Genomic DNA, 20337 nt, shown 5'->3' with positions numbered 1-20337 from the left:
CACCGCTGAAGACTCTCTTTTTGCACATATTAATAGTGAAAAGATATAACAATTAAAAGAGAAGGCAGCAGGCAGATAGACAGGCTCTGTGTATCTGGAACTTGAATCAGCATACTGGAGGTCCTCCAGTTGGCATATGCTAAAAGTGTATGACAATGTGAGAGGAATAAAGCTATAGCTACTGTAATTCAGATGTTTTGGATAATGTAAATAGCCAAACTGGCAAAAGGATACGTTCAAAGATAAAGTGTGTAATTTCTAGCTACAAAACTAATTGCAGACATGGCTGGTACTAGGATGAGATCTTTTGGGTGGGCAATAGGTTCTCTCAATTCAGCGCCTGAACAGGGCATGGGCAAACTTGGTAGTTTGCCCAGATGTGGGGTGCATCATTTACATTTATGCATTTGGCAGACGCTTTTATCCAAAGTGACTTACAGTGTACTTATTACAGGGACAATTCCCCAAGAGCAACCTGGAGTTAAGTGCCTTGCTCAAGGACACAATGGTGGTGGCCTTGGGGATCAAACCAGCGACCTTCTGATTAACAGTTATGTGCTTTAGCCCACTGTGCCACCACCACTCACGTCAGAGGTTTCTAGGGGGGGCACAAGGAAAATCTACTGGGGAAATGCCTCCCCTAGCACCACAACCGATGGCTGAGCCAACGTTGCGATGTTGGAGCAATGTCTTGAAAGTGCCATAAAGCCTCAGAACTTACACTTTTTGGGGAAATTATGAACAACTTATTTATAGTTGTCTCTGCATATAAAAGTGGGATAAGAGAAAGTATTTTAACATTAAAATGGACACATTTCAGCTATTAAAAGGAACACCCAGTGGCGGGCTGGGTTTAATAGCGTAATTAGACATGCAGACAAATGGTTATAAAATGTATAACATAGTCATAATATTTTGATTAGATCATGTTAAAAATGATCTAATGACCAAGTCTGTTGTGGGCTTCAGACATGTGGCTGGTGGCTATTTCTTCGTCAGTACATGCAAGGTGGAGAATAATTCTACTTACTGGACCAGTGCCACACTACAACTAGCTTATTACATCTAAATTTCAAAATGTCATCATTCATGCTGAAGCTGCTTTAGATATATGGAGACAACAGCCTACTACAGCTGGTCTGAATGAGAAGAGATCCACTAACATTATATTAGCCATGTGGTATTGGTTTGCTTCTTTCTGGACACAAAGCAAACCATGGCAGACAGAAAACGTTCAATATTTCAATGCTTGAAAACAGTTTACTGTGTACTCAGCAAGAAGTCTACTATAGTTCATAAACATTGCATAAAATCTAATAGTTGTATACAGCATTCCTGAAACTGGTTTTGATAACCAGAAGGATTATTTCTTGGCATCATGCATGTGACCATAAATAATATAGTATTCATTGTAGTAGCAAAAGGAGAAGTAAGGCAGTTGTCTTTTAATAACCTGAAAAGTCTATCTTCCTACTGAGCACATAAAATACCTTGCATGCCTAACAAGGTTTAAAGGGATAGTTCACTAAAAAATGCCTAGCATCTTCTTTTATATTCAACGAAAGAGTCATATGGGTTTGGAACAACATGATGTTGAGTAAATTATTTTTGTAGAAATATCTTTCTAAGCACTGCTCGTCTGAATGTCTTGTAAAACAGCAAAATGTATGTGGCATCTCAACACAAGGTGGAGACAGTGCAAAAAATTTCCAATTAAGGTTTCCGTTCACAAAGGGGGGAAATAAAATGGATACAGTGGAAGTCACCTTCCAACAGGTATTGGGAGAAATGGGGGAAAAAGACACACTAGGAGCAGCCTCTGTATCTTAAGGATGGCGGCGACATCTCAGCTTTACCTTGTTCCCATCAGGGGTTAAGGAGAAAAAAAAGTCTTGTTACGGAGGAACGGAGCATGTCGTTGATAAGAGTAGGCTGGTGTTCAAAGGGATGCAGGCCACTGAAGCGCTCGCTCCTTTCTCCACGTCACTGCACTGTCCTTAATGAGCCTCCCAATAAAGCCTTGTCTCGCTGTCAGCTGTCCACAGACACCACGCTTGTCTCACTTCAATCATGACCCACCATTTTATTCAAAACTGTGCACCCAGGCCTGCATGACTGTCACTGATCTCAGATCGATGTTCACAATACAAATAAATTAATAGAAGTATATATATAGTATATTTATCTAGACTAGCAAACCAAGCTTAGGCTGTTGTTTTCCATATGGAGGATTACCACTTATTCAGAGACAGTAGAATCGGGACATGATACAGGTCCGATTCGAAACTGTACTGTGGCTCAGCATGTGCACTAACCACTAGGCTGCTAAAAAAATTAATTAGTTAAAGGGGTTCCATCGCTCCAGCCTTCCTTTAGTCTAGTAACTTGAGGTCAGTGTAGAAAGAAACTCTCCTGAAAATGTTAGAATTACTCATCTGTCATAAAATAAGCCTCAATGCTACACATCTGTTTCACAACAGTGCCAAATGAACGAGCAGAAGTAGACATTCCTCTCATATCTACAACGAAGCTAAATGAATGATAAAAAGGGCATGTGCACACCTGCAACAGCTTGCCTAAACAAGACAACTTTAACTCACTGAATCATTCAAAAAAGGCAGAACTAAAAGACAAAGAATAAAAACAGAGATTTTTTTTCTTGTGTCATCTTTCTGTTGAGCTGTAATAGAGCTAGAAAACTTGGCTCTGACTGCTCTTACCATGGAGAAGCATAAAAATCAAAGAAACAAATATACAGTAAAAAAAATGAAACTGCTGAGAGGAGCTAAACCAAATAAATTGGAAGTTTGTCTCACAAAAGGCGAGCTTCAGCTTCACATGGTAAAACAATTTGAAGAGGGAGAGCATGAGAGGACATTGCAAAACTGCTCCCAAGTCAGATACTACTGACTGACTTCCAAAGAAAATCCCTGTTGCTCTCAACTGAGGACTATGGAAGTGAAAGTGATTCTGGCCAACTAAAGTGGTCCGTGGAAGGGATTCTCAGAGACAACACACACACACACACACACACACACACACACACACACACACACACACACACACACACACACACACACACACACACACACACACACACACACTTTAACTGTCACTGCATATTCAACCACAACAACAAATTATTATTTGGGAATGTCAGTTTCACCAATCCCCAATTCTTATCCTCTCGTTCTTTCTTTCTCTCTCACTTTGAAACAGTTCACGGCTTACACACGCACACACAAACACCATAACTCTCGCCCCTGGAGTTCTCCTGAATCTCACCACATCGTGTGGCCAAAACCCTCTGGCCATAAAGCAGTCAGCAATTGTGTCTGAGGCAGGGAGATTTCATCCAACCTAAACAATGGATTACTGAAGGAACGTGCTGCAGGACACTAGGTGATTTCAATTGAGCTCAGCCGGCGCTACCTTCATGCGCTTAATGGCCATATTCTACACTAAGGATTTCCCGGAAACTAATTCACATAACCACAAATTTGACAGAACGGACTATTAATTTTCACTTCAATTAAATTATTGCGCAAATATATCTGGGCTTTATGACGGAGCACAGTGAGTGAGAGGCTTACTAAAACAACCAGGCCGCTTCCAAAAAAAGCCCTGCATTCTACAGACCACCCGAGGGACAGGGTCTAAATCACTTCAACTTCCTCTCGAAAGTTCACCTTAAACTTCCTGGAAGAAAAGCAGCCAGGCTCAAATAAAAATAAAGAGAGGTAATCTGTAAAAGCAACAATAATTAGGAAAAAATGGATGGAATGGAGGCCAATAGGCCTGAGGAAATATGTATAGACTACATGTCTACAAGCATGCCCTTGGGGTTTTGTCTAATAAACAGACTCGTGTTTTAATGAGAACATTCATTACTCTATTAATATTGTTGAAGAGCAGATATTATCTATCCATATCTTAAAGGGATGTCTTAAAGCACAAACAATTCAAAGGTTTTAGAGGTTTTAGCCCTTGTTACAGTCTGCAAACCATTTTATTTTACATGACAGTTAAACATGATATTCAAAGAGAACAAATGTAGGGTGCTACTTGATTTTCAGACTGATCTCACAGTAAAAGCGGAAACAGAGGGTTGACTTTACTTTAGCTAAAATTGGTCTGTGTTTACTGAAATGCAAAACACTGCCCCCAGTGGCCAAAGCCGAAGGAGTTTTTGGGTGCATGGGCACATGTAAGCTCTTTTTTCTTGGCGTAATGTGCACGGAGGAGTGCCAAAAGATGTTGCAAAGAGAGTTATTTTCACCTTTGAAGACAAATGCTTATTTTAAAAACAGTACCCCCCTAACCCAAAATCAGTGGAGTATAAACTTAATGTGATGGGGGAAAAGGCAACCTCCGAATTGTGCTCGTCGCTGATTTTGCAAACGCGATTACTTCCTGGTTTCAACACGGATCTGAACAAGGGTCTCCCAGACTGCTGACACACCGCTCTTCTGGTCATGCCACAGGGGAAGGTAAACAAGCTGGAGCTGATGTTTGATTCTACTTGTCGATGATATGTGCTTGTCGGTGAGTCGGCATAATGTTACCTGTCCTAGGGTTCCGGAACTTTCAGAAACAACATGCCGACTTCCCATGTGATCACCTTGTGATTTTATCCATTGTGATTGATTGTATCGTGAAAATGTATCTCTATATGAGAGGAGGTTTGAAGGGAGGGGCTGAAAAATAAGAGGGCTTGGTGACATCAGCTGAAACAGAAAGTTGTTTCATAGGCAGAGCAAGTTATTACATTTTGAATATGAAAAACAAACATTATGAAAAAGATTATGAAATATTTTTTTCTTTGGAACAAAGTGCACAGATGAATCAGTCACAATAAAGGACAAGTTGACCTTCTTCCTTATTTTTTTCCCCTACTCTTCATCTATTCTGAGAAACTTTCCCAAGCTACTCTATAACAGGCCTGTGAAAGGAGGTCACATATCAATTTACCAAGCATCGCTCTCTGACCATATGACCCCTTTCGGCAGCCCACGAGGCCCCATGTCATTCCATCACTCTCTCTCTTGTTGTGCCCCCTTTTTCAGATCAACCAAACCACCAACTAAAAGCTGCCTCCTCCCCTTGCCTGTCCATATCCCGACACTAATTGGTAAATCTGTTGAACCACAGCACACCCAACAATGAGACACCTGGTGTTCTGTCAAAACAAGTTTCCATGTGAAACAGCCTCAAGTGCTAATACAGTACGAGTCCTGGCTAACTCCGTCTTACTCAATGTAATGCACAAAGATAATGTGTGTGTGCATGTGGTTGGGGAGGTGCTATAGAAAGGTGTAGTGGAAAGTGTTAATGGCACGTCTATCCAAGTTTAGCTCAAAAGAAGTTTGGGGAGAGGAGGACAATGTTGTCTGGCTCCAGTAGTTGCCCACAAGAAGTCCTTGTGGAAGTTTTGGCCCAGACAAATATCACAAACATTCTAGCAGTTCTTGTTCGGTGCCCTCCACATCCACTTTTACTGCTCTCTCTACTCTTTCTCTCTTTTAGCTGGACCATGAGTAGAGCACAATGTAAATTCACAGTGCTAAACATGTTGTGGTTTGTGTGAAATCAAGTGCAACTAAGCTTGAAAACCTAACCCGACTTAACTGACAATATGGAACCTGCATATTTGCTTGCCACTCAACTGAATCCACACTCACACATACACAGAGGCACAAGCCGGAACACAAACATTATGAAGACAAAATGACAAACATCTGGATCCACACAAACGTTTCCCATTTAAATAAGCTTTATATCTGTCTGTCTTTATCTACTACACACAAAACGAACATGATTCAGAGATGTACTACTTAGAGAACTCTTGGTGAACCTTGTCAAACAAGTTCAGTCGGTAAATCTTCACGAAGCCACAAAAGTTCTGCCCCTGTAATTAGCATCAAATATAAAAGAAACAAAACATTGTTTTCTTAGTGAATTTTATGAACTGCCATCTTCAGACTCTATCAGATTCAACTCTAATTTATACAAGTAATCGTTCCCAGTTGGAAAATCCATCTTAAACTGGTAGCTATGTTTTGGAACATGGTAGCTGGTTTCTAGCTGGTCTAAACTGGTTAATAGCTGGTTGACCAGCTACCATGCTCCTGGTCTGACCAGCTGATAGCTGGTTTGATGCTGTGTCAAAATGGTCTATCAGTTTGAAACAGCTAATGTCCATCTTGGACCAGTTAGAAACCAGCTAGAATATTAGATATTAATGGATATTTCTGCAGGGTTACTAGAACAAAACAGCAAACACTATTGAAAAATATATATACTGTATATTGCACTGATATGAAAAACTAATTTCCATTACCATTACAAATCTCTCATTGTAATGGTCTTGGTTTTATGCTTTCATAGTTTATTTTATTATTATTTAAATAATCAACAAGCCAACTGCAGAGTCAAAGCTTTGTTTTTTGTGATTTTTTAAAGTGACATCTTAATGCAGAAGCAATGTTCTGAAAAACTCTAAAGAGATTCACCTTCATTGCAATTAATGTTAGTTTCAGGGATAGGTTTAGGGTTAGGGGGTAAGATTGGTGCATGGTTAGGTATGTCAGGGGCAGGTACATCATTAAAATTCAAAAACTTATATGGGTGAGCCCCCTCTTCCCTGGACCCAATGAGTAGTGCTAAACAATAGGGGACATAAAAATGGCCCTACTCGTCACAAAGCCCCACACAATACTCCTGGCCATGGGTTGGAGAAGGGTTGCAGAACTCCAATGTGCATCTCGTCAAACCCTTTTGCAGAATGAGGGTTACCATTTAGACATGGCCTAAACAACTCTGAGGGACAGACAAAAATAAGTCTTCCTCAATAACAAGCACATCTCACAATGCCACAGCTTCCTCCATGGAGCTAAATACAAGGTGATGAGCTAAACAATCTCTCACCCTACCGATCCTTGAGATTTGGCAGTGCAAGGCTACCCATAGTGCCCCCCCCCCTCGAATTCCACAACCTTTTTGTGTCCGTCAAGGAGGGCCGAGGTGCAATTGAGACACTCAGCAGCAGTGGCCTCATGTTACGTCACTCCACACCACATCAAACTGAAGAACTGTGCCAGACAGACACTCTCGTTCCCCGTTCTCGGTCTTTCTCTCTCTGCCTCATGTCAATGGACAAGAGGACAATTAGAACAACTAGATGAAGGCCTCGTCTAATCCACACATCCTTAACCTCGACCCACGTAAACCGAGTCATGCTCACATTTACACACGTGTGAGTGAGTGTGCACACAAAAACACAAACCACTCCACCTCCTAACTTCTCGCTGGCATACATTCAACCCCAGATGCTACAAATGAAAAGCATCCTCTTCAAGCCAGCTGCTTCAGAGAAAAGGAAAAGAAATCTGAGGAAAATAATCGCCACCATTCCGGAAGATGCAAAAAATAATTAACAAGGCTGAAACGGGGCCTGCCAGCAGACAAAGATGAAGCTCAAGAGGCATATTGGGCTGCCAGGAATCCAGAGATGCTGAATTTTTACACCGCTGGAGTGCTAGTGATGCTTTCCTCTAACACATGCAAACATGGTACAACAGGAATTCTGCAACCTGACCATCACAAGACAAGCAACAGTTTTCAATTGCATAAGCTAAAGGCACATGAGCCAAGTCTGCATTTAAAGGTGTGCTTGTATGTAGAGGTCCAATGCAAACCCAATCAGATTCAATTCTACTTTACAAAAGAAGAAAAAAAATAGGTTTCCTGCTGAAAAATTCAGCTTTGAGCTGGAAGCTTTGTTTTGGAACATAGTAGCTGGTTTCTAGCTGGTCAATAGTCGATACAAGCTGGTTGTTAACTGGTTGACTAGCTACTATGTTTCAAAAACCAGCATGACCACCTTAAGCTGGTAGCTGGTCTGTTGCTGGTCCAAAATTGTCTACAAGCTTGCAGCAGCTAATGATCAGCTTGAACCAGCAAATTACCAGCTTAGGCCAGCAAGAAACCAGCTACCAAGTTCCAAAATACAGCTCAATATTCCAGAAGGGTTGCCATAACACAATAGCACACAATAGTTAACTAGAATGACATTGCACTGTAAAATCAAAGTTGTTTTCATTCTCATTGTAATTGTCTTGGTCTGATTTTTATTGTATTTTTTACTTATTCATTGAAACAATTAATAGTTAATAGCAGTTAATAAGCCAACTGCAAGAAACTTTGAATTCAGAATTCTCACCAAATGTAATTGGTGAAGACTCAGATCTCTCTGTCCAGGAAATTCCAAGCAGAAGGGCCCCTGCAAGGCAAAGATGGATGTCCCAGAGTCACAAAATGAGAACATGACACTCATCACTCAACCAGGGCATAAATGCAAAGGCCTGACTTTAAAACCACAAAAATGTATAGCTCTGTCACCTCACTCCTTCTCTGTCGTTTATTTATTTAGAGCCTGCTTCCTCTGTTTATGCTGTCAGATCGCTGCCAGGTACAAGCCAAAACATACCTCATATACGACATGCAACACACACACACACACCACCCCCCCCACCACCACCACACACACACACACACACACACACACACACACACACACACAAAGACTGCAGTTTGTTTACTGTGATTTAAGGTTGGTGTTATTGTTAGCATGTTGCCAGTGTGTCTACAATGTGTGCCCAATTATTAGGCAAATTGTATTCCTCAGGATTAATTTTATTGTTGAACAAACACAATGCTCTCAGTCAATCCAAAATGTTATTGAACTTCAAACCTGAATGTTTACAAAAGAAAAAGTTTTGTCTTTCTCAGGGGAATATATGTGTACACAATTATTAGGCAACTAAATTACAAAATAATTTCTCCCAACTCAAGAGTTTATTCTCAAATTTTTAGAGTAGGTTCAACAAATAAGTAACACAAAATGACAATTAAACAACATTTTTGGCCTTTCATATTCAGTGACCAATATAGCCACCCTTCTTTTCAATAACAGCCATGAGGCTTCCATCCATGTAGTCTGTCAGTTTCTTGAACTGTTCACAATCAACTTTCACTGCATTATCCTGCATAAAGATCATGGCCTTCTTGAATGTTGAAAAGGTCCAACTACCTCATCCTTAATGATCACAGCCCATACCAGTACCCCTCCTCCACCTTGCTGGCACCTGACTCGAAGTGGTGCCCTGTGTCTATTAGTGATCCAGCCATGGGCCCATTCATCTGGTCCATCAAGAGTCACTCTCATTTCATCTGACCATAAAACCTTTGAAAAATCTGTCTTCATGTATGTCTTTGCTCAATCTTGATGCTTCAACTTGTGAATATATTCAATGGTGGTCATGTTTCAGCCTTCTTGACCTTGGCCATGTCTCTGAGGAATTGACACCTTGTACTTCTGGACACTCCAGGTAGGTTGCAGTTCTAGAATGTGGTAGCATTGGAGGATAATGGGTTCCTGGTAGCTTCACGTATAATTCTTCTGAAGTCTTTTGCAGTTATTTGCACCTTTTCTTCTCTGTGTGTTTTTGCCTCCCAGTTGACTATTTGCAACAAAATGTTTGATTTTACGGTGATCACACCTCAATAGTTTAGCTATTTCAAGAGTTTTGCATCTGTTTGAAAGGCATTTGAGGTAATGAAGCTGCCTAATAATTATGCACACCTTGATATAAGGTGTTAGTCACTTTAGCCACACCCTCCCTCCTAACACAAATACATACCACCTGAAAATGATTGAATCCAATAAGCATTTAAGTTTATATGGTTTGGAGTTGGAAAATGTGCATGGAAATAATGATAAGATCAGAATACTCACTTGCCTAATAATTTGGCATGCAGTGTATATGAACTGACAGACAGAAAACGTACTAATCTAGATTTTAGGGGTGTGACGATTTAACGATCTGTATCAATGCATCAATCAAATCCCCAAAGATGCGATGTCATCAATTCAATGCATAAACATCGATGTATATTTTTTTTAACATTCTCATGCCAGCCATGTCTGAACGCATTTCCGTCAGGCGATGCAGCAACCGTATGATATCCATCTTGCTTTATAAGCACTAAATATGCTTCTCATGCAAGACACAGATGTGAGCGAAGTGATAGAAGCCTAATGTTGTGCTCTGTTCAATCCGTGCACGTGAGTCAAGAGGTCTGCGTGCTCCATGCGACACATTTTTCCACATGAGAATTTTCTATTTTTAAGTACTATGGAGCAATTCAACCATTTCAAATGACTTGACAGACACGATATTCTGAACAGCACTGTTGATGGAAAGAGAAAACACCCGCCCTGCACCAGCATCAATTACAATAATTTTTACATCTACACATCAACACGCTTACTAACTTTTAAAACAGTAACCTCTATCAGAATTTTCAATACAACTGTGGCAAGAAAAAAACACAGACAGCACATACTCTCCTGTTGTGGGAAAGTATTTTGAATTAAAAGTCTTGCTTGACTGTTTTAGAGATTATAAATTGTCACTGTAGTGTTAATGCCATTCCATAAGGCAATGAGCTGTCATCAAACTATTGATGACCACTTGTGTGTGTGACTATTTTTTATATTATTTATTTTTCTGTATTAACTGAAGTACCTTATTTTGTTGTGGAAGTCCCAATTTGGATACTGGATTTGCACTTTTCATAGAGCTCATTAAAATGTTCAAATTACAGTTTGGTAATAAATGTAATTAATTGTGTAAATACACATTTAATACTGTAATATTGATCGCAGGCAAACTTTGCGGTATCAGCAAGCATCGGATCACTAGCTAAGAGAATCTATATAAGATCATATTGTGATGTAATTTGCAATTTACACCCATTTGGCTTTACACTCATTAAAGGTATCATACACTATGTTCTTGTTAAACCAAGTACATACATACTGTACACAACAGGAGGATATAAGGAAAATGAAGCAAGGCTTAATGGTAAACATATGGAGATTAAAAATTAAATGAATGAGGGAGGAAGCAATATTGTGTAGAATGGGAGCTAGGGAAAGGGTAAAAAAATGTTGGTTCAGTGTCTTGTGGCTGAAACACTGGGGTCCTCATTAACAGTGTGGCAGCCGGAGTTTCCCAGCATGGCCCTGGCCCTCCCAGCCATTGTCAAGCCAGTCCAGGTGCACCACCATTCAATCCGTAAAAAGGCAACAAATTACCCAGCGAAAACTACAGGCCAGTGCTAGCTTGAGACAACTAAGTCTGCCTCCTGTACTCAGTTGGGGTCAGGGAAAATTCACTGCAAAATGTGTGTGTGTTTTATTCATTTTGTTTTTGTCCCTCCATTTTTATTATTATATGTACTGTTGATTGCAATACTCAGGATTTCAATAATTCAGCAACAAATAGTTTGAACTTCAGATACCCCGCTAAAAAGCTGCTGAAGCTGGTCGACCAGCAAGGTCTAAGTTTGCCTTATCAACAGCCAGGTAGACCAGCACCTAACCAGCATAAACAAGCCTGGACCAGTATGGAAATTCATGCTGGTAAAAGTTAATCTTTTCAGCAGGGTATTTGACAGGTTTTGGCGGTTTAGGTGGGAGGTCCAACTTTGTCAAAACGTTACACATTCCATCACTTCCTAAATACTAATTACCATACAGGAACAGATCAGGACTCCTCCAGCTTTTCTTCCATGCTCCACCTATTCCATTTCTTCCCCTTTCTCTCCATTCTCACTGTTCCTGCGTTTTCCTGCTGTTGGCTCACTTGCATACAGTACTTGCATGCACACACACACACACACACACACACACACACACACACACATACACACACTGCTGTGGGGCCTTGAGGGGAAATAGTTAACACTGCAGCCGTCCCCTGCTGCCTGTGAAAGCCCAGAAAACAATGAAGACATTGTCCAGCCTCAACATGACTCTGAGCGAGAGGACAATGTGTGTGTGTGTGTGTGTGTGTGTGTGTGAGAGCGTGTATTTATCACTTTGTGGGGACCAAATATCCACATAAGGATAGTAAAACCTGAAATTGTTGACGTTGTGGGGACAATTTGTCGGCTCCCATGAGGAAAACAGCTTATAAATCATACTAAATTATGTTTTTTGAAAATGTAAATATGCAGAACGTTTTCTGTGAGGGTTAGGTTTAGGGGTGTGTGAGTGTATCCAATGCATAAGCATTGTAATTGGAACATCATTAAAATATTAAAGACATATGTCTATGATAATTCCCTAACAATCAATGAACTCTGATTTGATATGATTTGATTTGAAAGTAATAAACTGAGTTTGATGAAGTAATCTACATTGCACAAACACAGCATCCGTTAACAATTTGGCACGGCACCTGACCTGCACAATGATTGTGCTGACTTTTCTTTGAGTACGGTTTCTGCAGAGTGCAGACCCAACTCTAGTGTGCTCAGTCATATAACATTAGTCTGTATATGGCTAATTTTTGCCATCACTGACCATCTGATGCCTAATGCACCCCAAACTGGAAAGCACTTGTGAAAATCAGAAGCTCCAATCAGACTGCAGAGCAATTTAATATTTTAAATGAGTTTTTTTTACTGACGGGGAGTCAGCTACTTCTGACAAACCTACCCCTAAATGGCATGAAAAAACAAAAAGAAACTATAGTTTGTCACATTACATGTCAGTCAACCAGTCTCTTCCTGCCTAAGTGGGCAGTATTTGGCCAGATTTAAGATGCAAAGTGGACCAGACTTTATGCCACAATTCAAAAGTCTGGCTAAGCACACTTCATAGGGAAACTCTACGACAGCCAAAGGAACACCAATGAACAGCTGTGCATACAAGCTGAGAACGAGTACAGGAAACTGATCGCAGAACGAATGGCCAATGTGTCACAGATGTGGGGAAATCTCCCATCGTCCTGTTGTTTCCAACTACTTCCCACTGCAGTGCAACACATCAGACTAAAATCCCATATCGGCTTGGAGATTAGCTTTAGGACAGTCCTAAAGCATTGTGCATATCGTCCTTGAGTTCATGTCGGTTTTTGATGCCAAATATACAATACATATGTTTGCAGTACACCTGTCTGAATTGTCATGTCTATATTACAGTCTATATAAAGAAAGGACTTCAATATGACGTTAGGGGAGATGGCGTGGGACAAACGTCTGGCAGTATTTTTCAGTGATGTGCTCTTTTATGAGTTGTGAACAGGTAATAAATGCACACCGACTGTGTGGGGCTAACAGGCTTTGTAAAGACAGCAGGGCTCTTGAGTTCTTAAAACATCCTGGCACTGCCTTCTATAGGCTTGGACAGAGACGAATGTGTCACTTCCTGTGCTCTATTTATGGAGCAGTCCAGAGTAGCACCTCTATGGCTACATGTGACCGACTGAAAGAAAAGAAGCCTGTGAACTGTTTCTATGGCTACATTTACATAATTTGTGTTTTGGATAGACAACAGTATTTACAATCAGGTGTGACTCTTGAATTGTCAACATTGTCATATTGTTACACAAAAGCAGACAGGAGCAACTCAATACTGTCTGTAAGAATGAATAACCAAAGTCAAGCCCCTTTTCTGTTCTCATAACAACCCATGTTAACACGTGTAACCATCGTAACAGTAACTTCCATAACACCAGGAAGTCTGATAAGTCTGAAATCTGAAGGAGCGAGTTTATCCGTTATATTTTAATCAAAATCTCTGGTACAAAACAGCGATTGGATCTAAAAAGTTTGGGTGACCAGTTACCGGGACCTGAAGCTGTATGTGAACACTGTATTTAGCACTCTAAAAAAGGACTGATAACCATATTCTGCTGTTGTGTGATCACAGCTCATGTGAAATTCCTGCCTCTTATGTGCTACCTTATTCTCCCTCACTTGTCTATCCACTTTTTGTTAGACTTGTTTGTTGTTCCTCATTATGTCTACCTCATTGCCATGCTGCCCTTTTACGGTATCGCCCGTCTTTCCCGCTGTCCACCTGTGCGCCTGTATCTCTCTCTTATTGCTGATTGTTGGGTCACTTGAACTTCGGCTTATGTTCCTTATCTCACGCCCATCGGCGCTCTCTTATCAGTCCACGGCAGACAGGCGTCTTTAGAGGCATGGGTCAAGGTGTGCAGGTGTTCTTCTAATTCGACAGAGAAGAGAAACTACTGTTTACGGTACAATTTATTGATAAGGCCTTCACGTACAGCAGCATATAGGCCAGCTTGAGGGGAAAAAATACAGCTCAGAGCATTCCACTGTTATCTATCCCTGACAATACCAACAGTCTCCAGATAGATTCACCAATGGTATGATGCAAACCAAGGAAACATCAAATCAAACATATGTCAGCAGAAGAGAAAAAGAACAAGAAAGGGAGAGTAAGGGAGAGAGGACAGAGGGACGAAGAAACAATGCAAAGTACATATGACCCTCAATATGATTGTCCGTTCTAACCTTGGTATCTAATCTCAGGGGGCCTGGTCTGTATCAAACAGTTTGTAGAGTATATGAATCAATCAATCCAATACACCGCAAAAATAATTTTTTTATTTACATTTTTGTCTTGCTTTCAATTAAAAATATCTGAGCATGCTTAAAACAAGATATATTTACCAGATGAGCAAAACTTTGTATGATAGTAAGATTTCTTGCCACAAGACAAAATACTCTTGTATTCAAGATACATTAGTATGCATTCTTATTTAGCCAATCAGATGCACATAGCTTTGTTTTCCGGTAAAATACCTTAAAAAAAGGCAAAAACTAACTTAAAACAAGACAAAGGTATTTATTTAGAATATGAAAATAGCTAAACATTCCATTTAGAGCACAATGTCTAGTCTGTTCTCTGACTGTGGGTCTTTAGGACTGTGTTTTAAAAGGCAATAAAGAAAACTGTTCTGTGCTGATAAGCATTTACAGACCCATGAGTCAGAAGAATAAAACTCAAGTGCAATATTTACAGTACCCGGGCCTGCTCTTAAAATCACCTACATGTTAAATGATTTGGAGCAGTAGGGTAATCATTCTGTCTCTCTCTCTCTCTCTCTCTCTCTCTCTCTCTCTCTCTCTCTCTCTCTCTCTCTCTCTCTCTCAATCAATCAATCAAGTCAATCTAAACCCCATATACAAGTACAAAAATATTGTACTACTTGGACAGTGGAAGCATTGAATGGCTCTTTAGTAGAACTGCCTCTAGATCTTTTGGACTAAACATAACAGATAGATATCTGTATTTAATAAACCCAAGCTTACCTTATTTCCAATACCTCACTTAACATTATTTGCTCATTTTATTTAGACAAATGTCTGTGCAGACAAGATGAGTCATCAATATATTTGGACCGTTTTGCGCTGAAGAGAAAGGGTGTACATTTGAAATGGGTATATCTGCAAAAAGTTTATTCTGTCAACTTTCAGGAGTAGTCCCTGTAATAAGTGCACTGTAAGTCACTTTGGATAAAAGCGTCTGCCAAATGCATAAATGTAAATGTGATCTCTGGATGCTATGGATTAATCTCTTGGTTTCCAAAACTTGAGCTTGGAAAGACTCTGTTGGTTTCAGTAACTATGGAAACTCAATGAAGACCCCCTGACCCACTATGGAAAGACCAAACTCAAATTTGGTGTATTGTCCAAGGCAGTGCATCAGTGTGGTGGTGTTTTAACATGGTAACAATATTTCAGTCCGGCCGTGTGTCTAACCTTGAAGCTCTGTTTTTCTGTAGATTTTAAACAAGAGTTGAATTTGGAGTTAAATACGTTAATAAGAAGGGAGTATCAGATCCACTTTATAACACTGCAGAAAACATATGGCATCTCTACTCCAGTCTAGACACTCATTCCCTACACCAAGGTAAACATTGCCTCTAATTATCTGATGGTTTTGCACTCTGCCACATTTTTGACAAGAGTTGCATAAGCCATCCAACCAAGACTCAGATGCTCTAAACTACTCACTTGAGGTACACTGAAATCTCTGTAGCCACATTATAGATCAGGGGTTGGCAACCTATGGGGGGTAATCACTGGCACGCCAGCAACGTCAAGAGAAGAGTAGATTATTTTATATATTTTTTCCTGTGTTTCATTTGTTTCTTTTTGCTCTCAGAACAACATGTGATTTAATAAGGAAAACACCACTATTAATCCTTGAGATTTCCAACTCAGCATACAGGTATACCCTCCCTAAATCATGGTCACATTCAAAATTACTTTAAATTATTAAAAGAGAAAACATAAACCCACATCATGGGGTTACATTTTGTTTCTCACATCTATTAAAAATATAAATTAAACCAAGAAATAAAGTTTCAGAATTTTGCAGGTGTGATTCACCAAAAAGGGCTAAATAGTTCATCAGCTTGTGATGTGCGAATGGCTTGTACGTGCGGCGCGGGTCTCGTCACAATTTAAAAGTGTTTAGCCTCCCATTCAGCTCATTAAAACATGTCGTGTGATTAGGAGGAAGGATTGTATCAAGATGTTGATTGGAATGCAGGTGCGAAAAACTTCATATAAATAAAATAGCCTGCCCCTCTTTCGCTGTTGCTTGCGTGCTAGTGATTACATGATTACAATGACATAATATAAGAAATATTTAAGATTCCACACAATTTCCTGATTAGTAATCAAATAAGCAAATTTGTGACATTAACCGTGTTAATACATTTTGTACAAAAGGACAGGTTTTATTTCATTAAAGCACCTAAGATGCTTCACATGCAGGATCATGATTATTTCATAATCATCAGGTTTTGCACAAAATTTTCACTCAAACTGTTATGCTGATAACATCATCATGGGGGGGGGGGGCACATCCATTGACAAGGAAAATAAAAAATGGTGCTCCATGACAAAAAGGTTGTCGCCCCCTTTTATAGACCAACACAATACAAAACAAGCACCCATTTAAAGATCTGAAAAGTGAATCCCAAGAAAATCTACTCTAGATATTCTTGAGTTTCTTACGATCATAAGTCACTTGCACATCCAATCAATAACTGTGGATTTGGAGTGGAGTGTGAGGCCCCATAGAACCAAACAATACAACAGAGAGGAAGTAGGTTTGTTTTCATGGTCTGTGCTGTAGAACAAAGAGCTTTGAAAATGCAATGACTCATTTGTGTTACTTACAACAATATGTGCTGGAGAGGGTGACCTGGCATCTTTAAGTGCTTGTCTACTCTGAAGACTTCCTGCTTGAACATCTAGCAGTGGCCATTTCATCTGTAGATACTGAATGACAGCAAACAAAAAATGGAGAAAAACAAAAGAAAAACATGTTAACAATGCAGAAAACAAAGGTAAACACAACATAAGAGCTAAAATATTTAAAAAAAATGACTGTGTGACACAGTAGAAAGTAAAAGTAAACAAAAAATTAATTATGCCAAAATAGATCCAGAATCGAATGATGCATGAGGTGGAACTTCTTGAAAATTGAAACGAGTGGCATTAATGTACAATCTAAAACATAAAATTAATTTTCACATCAACTTGACTGGCACATTTTAAACCACATTCAAATGCATTTAGGTGAATACATTCATTATTGTTCTTATATTAATCAAGCCCAAATGTTTTGCAAGCCACAATTTCATGCACGGATTCAGCTTGAATCATGTGGTGATTCAAGCTTTGAAGATCAACAGATGAAAATAATCACCATGTAGACCACCATTTCATTTTCAAATTCTTCATTTAAACCGTAAAGTCCTTTAAAATAATTCTTCAGAGGGCTCATCATAAAGTAAGAGACATATATTTTAATGGGCATAGGCCCAAAATACAATGAATTCACACACACAGAGCAGTAACTAAAGGTCAGGTTTCCTATCCAGTTCACTCAGTGACAGGAAGCCAGCATGTCAAAACATCTATCCCCTTTCCTTGGCCTCTAATGCTGCGTTCACACCGGACGCGAATAGCGCGTCAGGTGCGAGTGATTTCAATGTTAAGTCAATGCAAAGACGCGTTACGCGCGTAAAAAATTCCTGCGGCGCGAATGAGGCGTAGAGCGTGGCGCGGTAGACGCGAATACGCCTCGTTCGCGCGAATGCCGCGAATTGAGTGTCTGGCGCGTTACGCGCTAATGGTGCATTTTGTGCATTCACGCGTTTGACGCGAATTCGCGTCTGCCGCCCGAGTTGAAAAATCTGAACTTTGGCGTCAATTCGCGCCACGTTAACCAATCAGGAGCCTAGCTGCCTGCTGTCACTCAGGAGGTAAAGTGACGTAAACTCCCGCTCGGAATCTTTCATTATTATTGTAATGTAAAGACAACTAACATTAGTGTCTGGACAGTGTTGAATAAGGAAAAAAACACAGGACAGGTTAATTACTTTTGGAGGCTGGCTCCATTTATCATCAAAACAAAAATAAATAAATAATTTAACCTGATATACTACCATGGAAAACCTGACATTTTTAAAAAGTCTCAACTTAATAAATGTGCATGTTGTGGACCTGACATCCTGGAACTGGGGCTGACAACCTGGGAAAAAAATACAAAATATAATAATAATGGACTATTTTTAAATAGTTTAGCTCTTTATAGGTTTGTGGGTGGCTCTTAAAAGAGCCGTTGTGGGGAAGTCATGAGGAGGACTTCAAACGCTACTCCGTCGGCTGCCATGGTACTGCTCCCTCCGCCGAGAAGTGTGCCATGAAGACATCCCTCACACGGAGTGCCTCTCTGGAGGAGTTGTTGGCCGCAACCCGACCCAGACCTGGCAGTGGCTCCTCTCCAGCATGTCCCATGCCCCTCGCTGGTGGACCCAAGTACGGCGACGATGACCCATACGCCGCTGTTCTGCTCTCCAGAGCAAATACAGAGCGGTGACTCTCTCCACGAATGCTCGATCAACATCAGCCATCATGTAAAAAGATGGCCGTCAACGGGTTTCGCCTCCGGAGTTTCATCGGATTTCGCCTCCGACGCGCGTCACGCACGTAAATTTCGCTTCAAACTTTTGTTTTTTACGCGCGTCAATTTCGCTCTTGATGCGCGAATGGATTCAAAGTGGTCAAGCGTATAACTAGACGCGGTAGGCGCGAATTTGACGCGCTATTCGCGTCCGGTGTGAACGTAGCATAATATCTCCATTTTCACTCCCAGCCCAGAACCCTTGCATGTACCCTTGCTGATGCACACAGTCCGCTGTCACATGTCTGTTTTCATCCATGGACAGCAGGATCTGGTTAGCAGACCCCTCCTATACATCACTGTGGCTAAGTGACCTCTTCCTCCTCATGTAGAGATCACTTGCTGGGGCCAATTATAAGCCTGCTGTTAGTGTCCAAAAATGCTTTACCTAATTTCCTTAGTCTATTAGCCCACAGCATGTAAACCCGACCTCTAAACTTTTAACCTGTTTGCAAACAGGCTTGGAGACAACCAGCTGATTGTGCGAATATGACCTGGTCTCAGGGTTCCCCGGCTAACTGAGTCATGGGTGTCCTATCAGAAGAAGTGTGAGGGTCCAAACACTCTTCACGCTTGAAATGTGGCCATAGCATTAGTTGAATTACCAAGGTCAGGGCTTATCTGTGCCCTGATTGCTGTTATTATAGGAAACATGAACAGAAACAAACACTGAGGTAAAAAGTGACCTTTGGAAACTGCTGCTCTGTTCAGTGACACAGAGTAAATTCAAATAATCATTCAAATAACCTATGCTGCTAAATAGGGATGTTTAGTGGATTAGCAGTTGGCTGCTGCCAAAATATTTAAGTAAAGAAAGGCAGACAGAAAGAAAAAAGAAAGAAAGAATGAAAGAAAGTCAAATGAAGACAGAAAGAAATAAAAACAAAATGAAAGGTGGGGAAGACAGAAGCTGGGGAAAATTTCTTAATGTTGAGGCAATGTTGGATGTAGTCTTGAGCCCATAACATGAAAAATGAATTTCAAGTACACTCCACAAAACAATTGTGCTCTTTTTAGGCCTACTTCATCAGATCCCCATAGAAAACTTCTGACAAGTCAGTTGGCCTTGTAACTTGGCCTCTGATGCAGTATGGACATCAACCACTGGGCACCGATTCAAGCCCAAAAAAATCATAATCTTATCACTCCATCCCTGTGTCTGCCAGATCCAACCAATCACAGTCAACCTTTCAGCTCCTACTCTCTGTCCTCCTCTATCCAATCAAACTGCTTCCTACAGCCTATCGCTGGAGTTTGTTTGACCTTGTCGGGCTTCCTTTGAGATTTCACTCTTCTTTTGAGGGCATTCCAAGCTCTACTTTCTTAGAGACAGTAAAAGCAGGAGCAAAAGAAGGCAAGATGTCTGATTCTAGAGCTTGCCCTTCCAACAAGGATCCATGAGTTACTTAGTGAAGAGAAATTTTAGTTGTATACCTGTATATGTGTATGTGAATGTGAATGTGTCT

The 20337-nt window shown here is 40.4% G+C and overlaps 1 protein-coding gene across 25 annotated transcripts in view; it reads right to left on the bottom strand.

Annotated features, from left to right (window-relative positions):
- The window catches only part of LOC127633274 (transcription factor 7-like 2), a 100882-nt gene that overhangs the window by 47816 nt on the left and 32729 nt on the right, over positions 1–20337 (bottom strand). For 23 of the 25 annotated variants that reach the window (XR_007969194.1, XR_007969195.1, XM_052112237.1 and 20 more), the window contains exon 4: positions 17080–17181. Coding sequence is in view for 23 of the 25 variants with exons in the window: in XM_052112237.1 (XP_051968197.1) it covers positions 17080–17181 (102 nt within the window). In the remaining 2 variants the exon portion in view is untranslated. Of the gene's footprint in view, positions 1–8221; positions 8472–17079; positions 17182–20337 lie in introns of those variants that run through there. The other 2 variants (XM_052112262.1, XM_052112252.1) reach the window with 2 other exon arrangements.

Source organism: Xyrauchen texanus, chromosome 40 (genome assembly GCF_025860055.1).
Source record: "Xyrauchen texanus isolate HMW12.3.18 chromosome 40, RBS_HiC_50CHRs, whole genome shotgun sequence".
Taxonomy (NCBI): Eukaryota; Metazoa; Chordata; class Actinopteri; order Cypriniformes; family Catostomidae; genus Xyrauchen; species Xyrauchen texanus.
The sequence above is the reverse complement of the archived record's forward strand: the minus strand, read 5'-3'. Positions and strand labels throughout refer to the sequence as shown.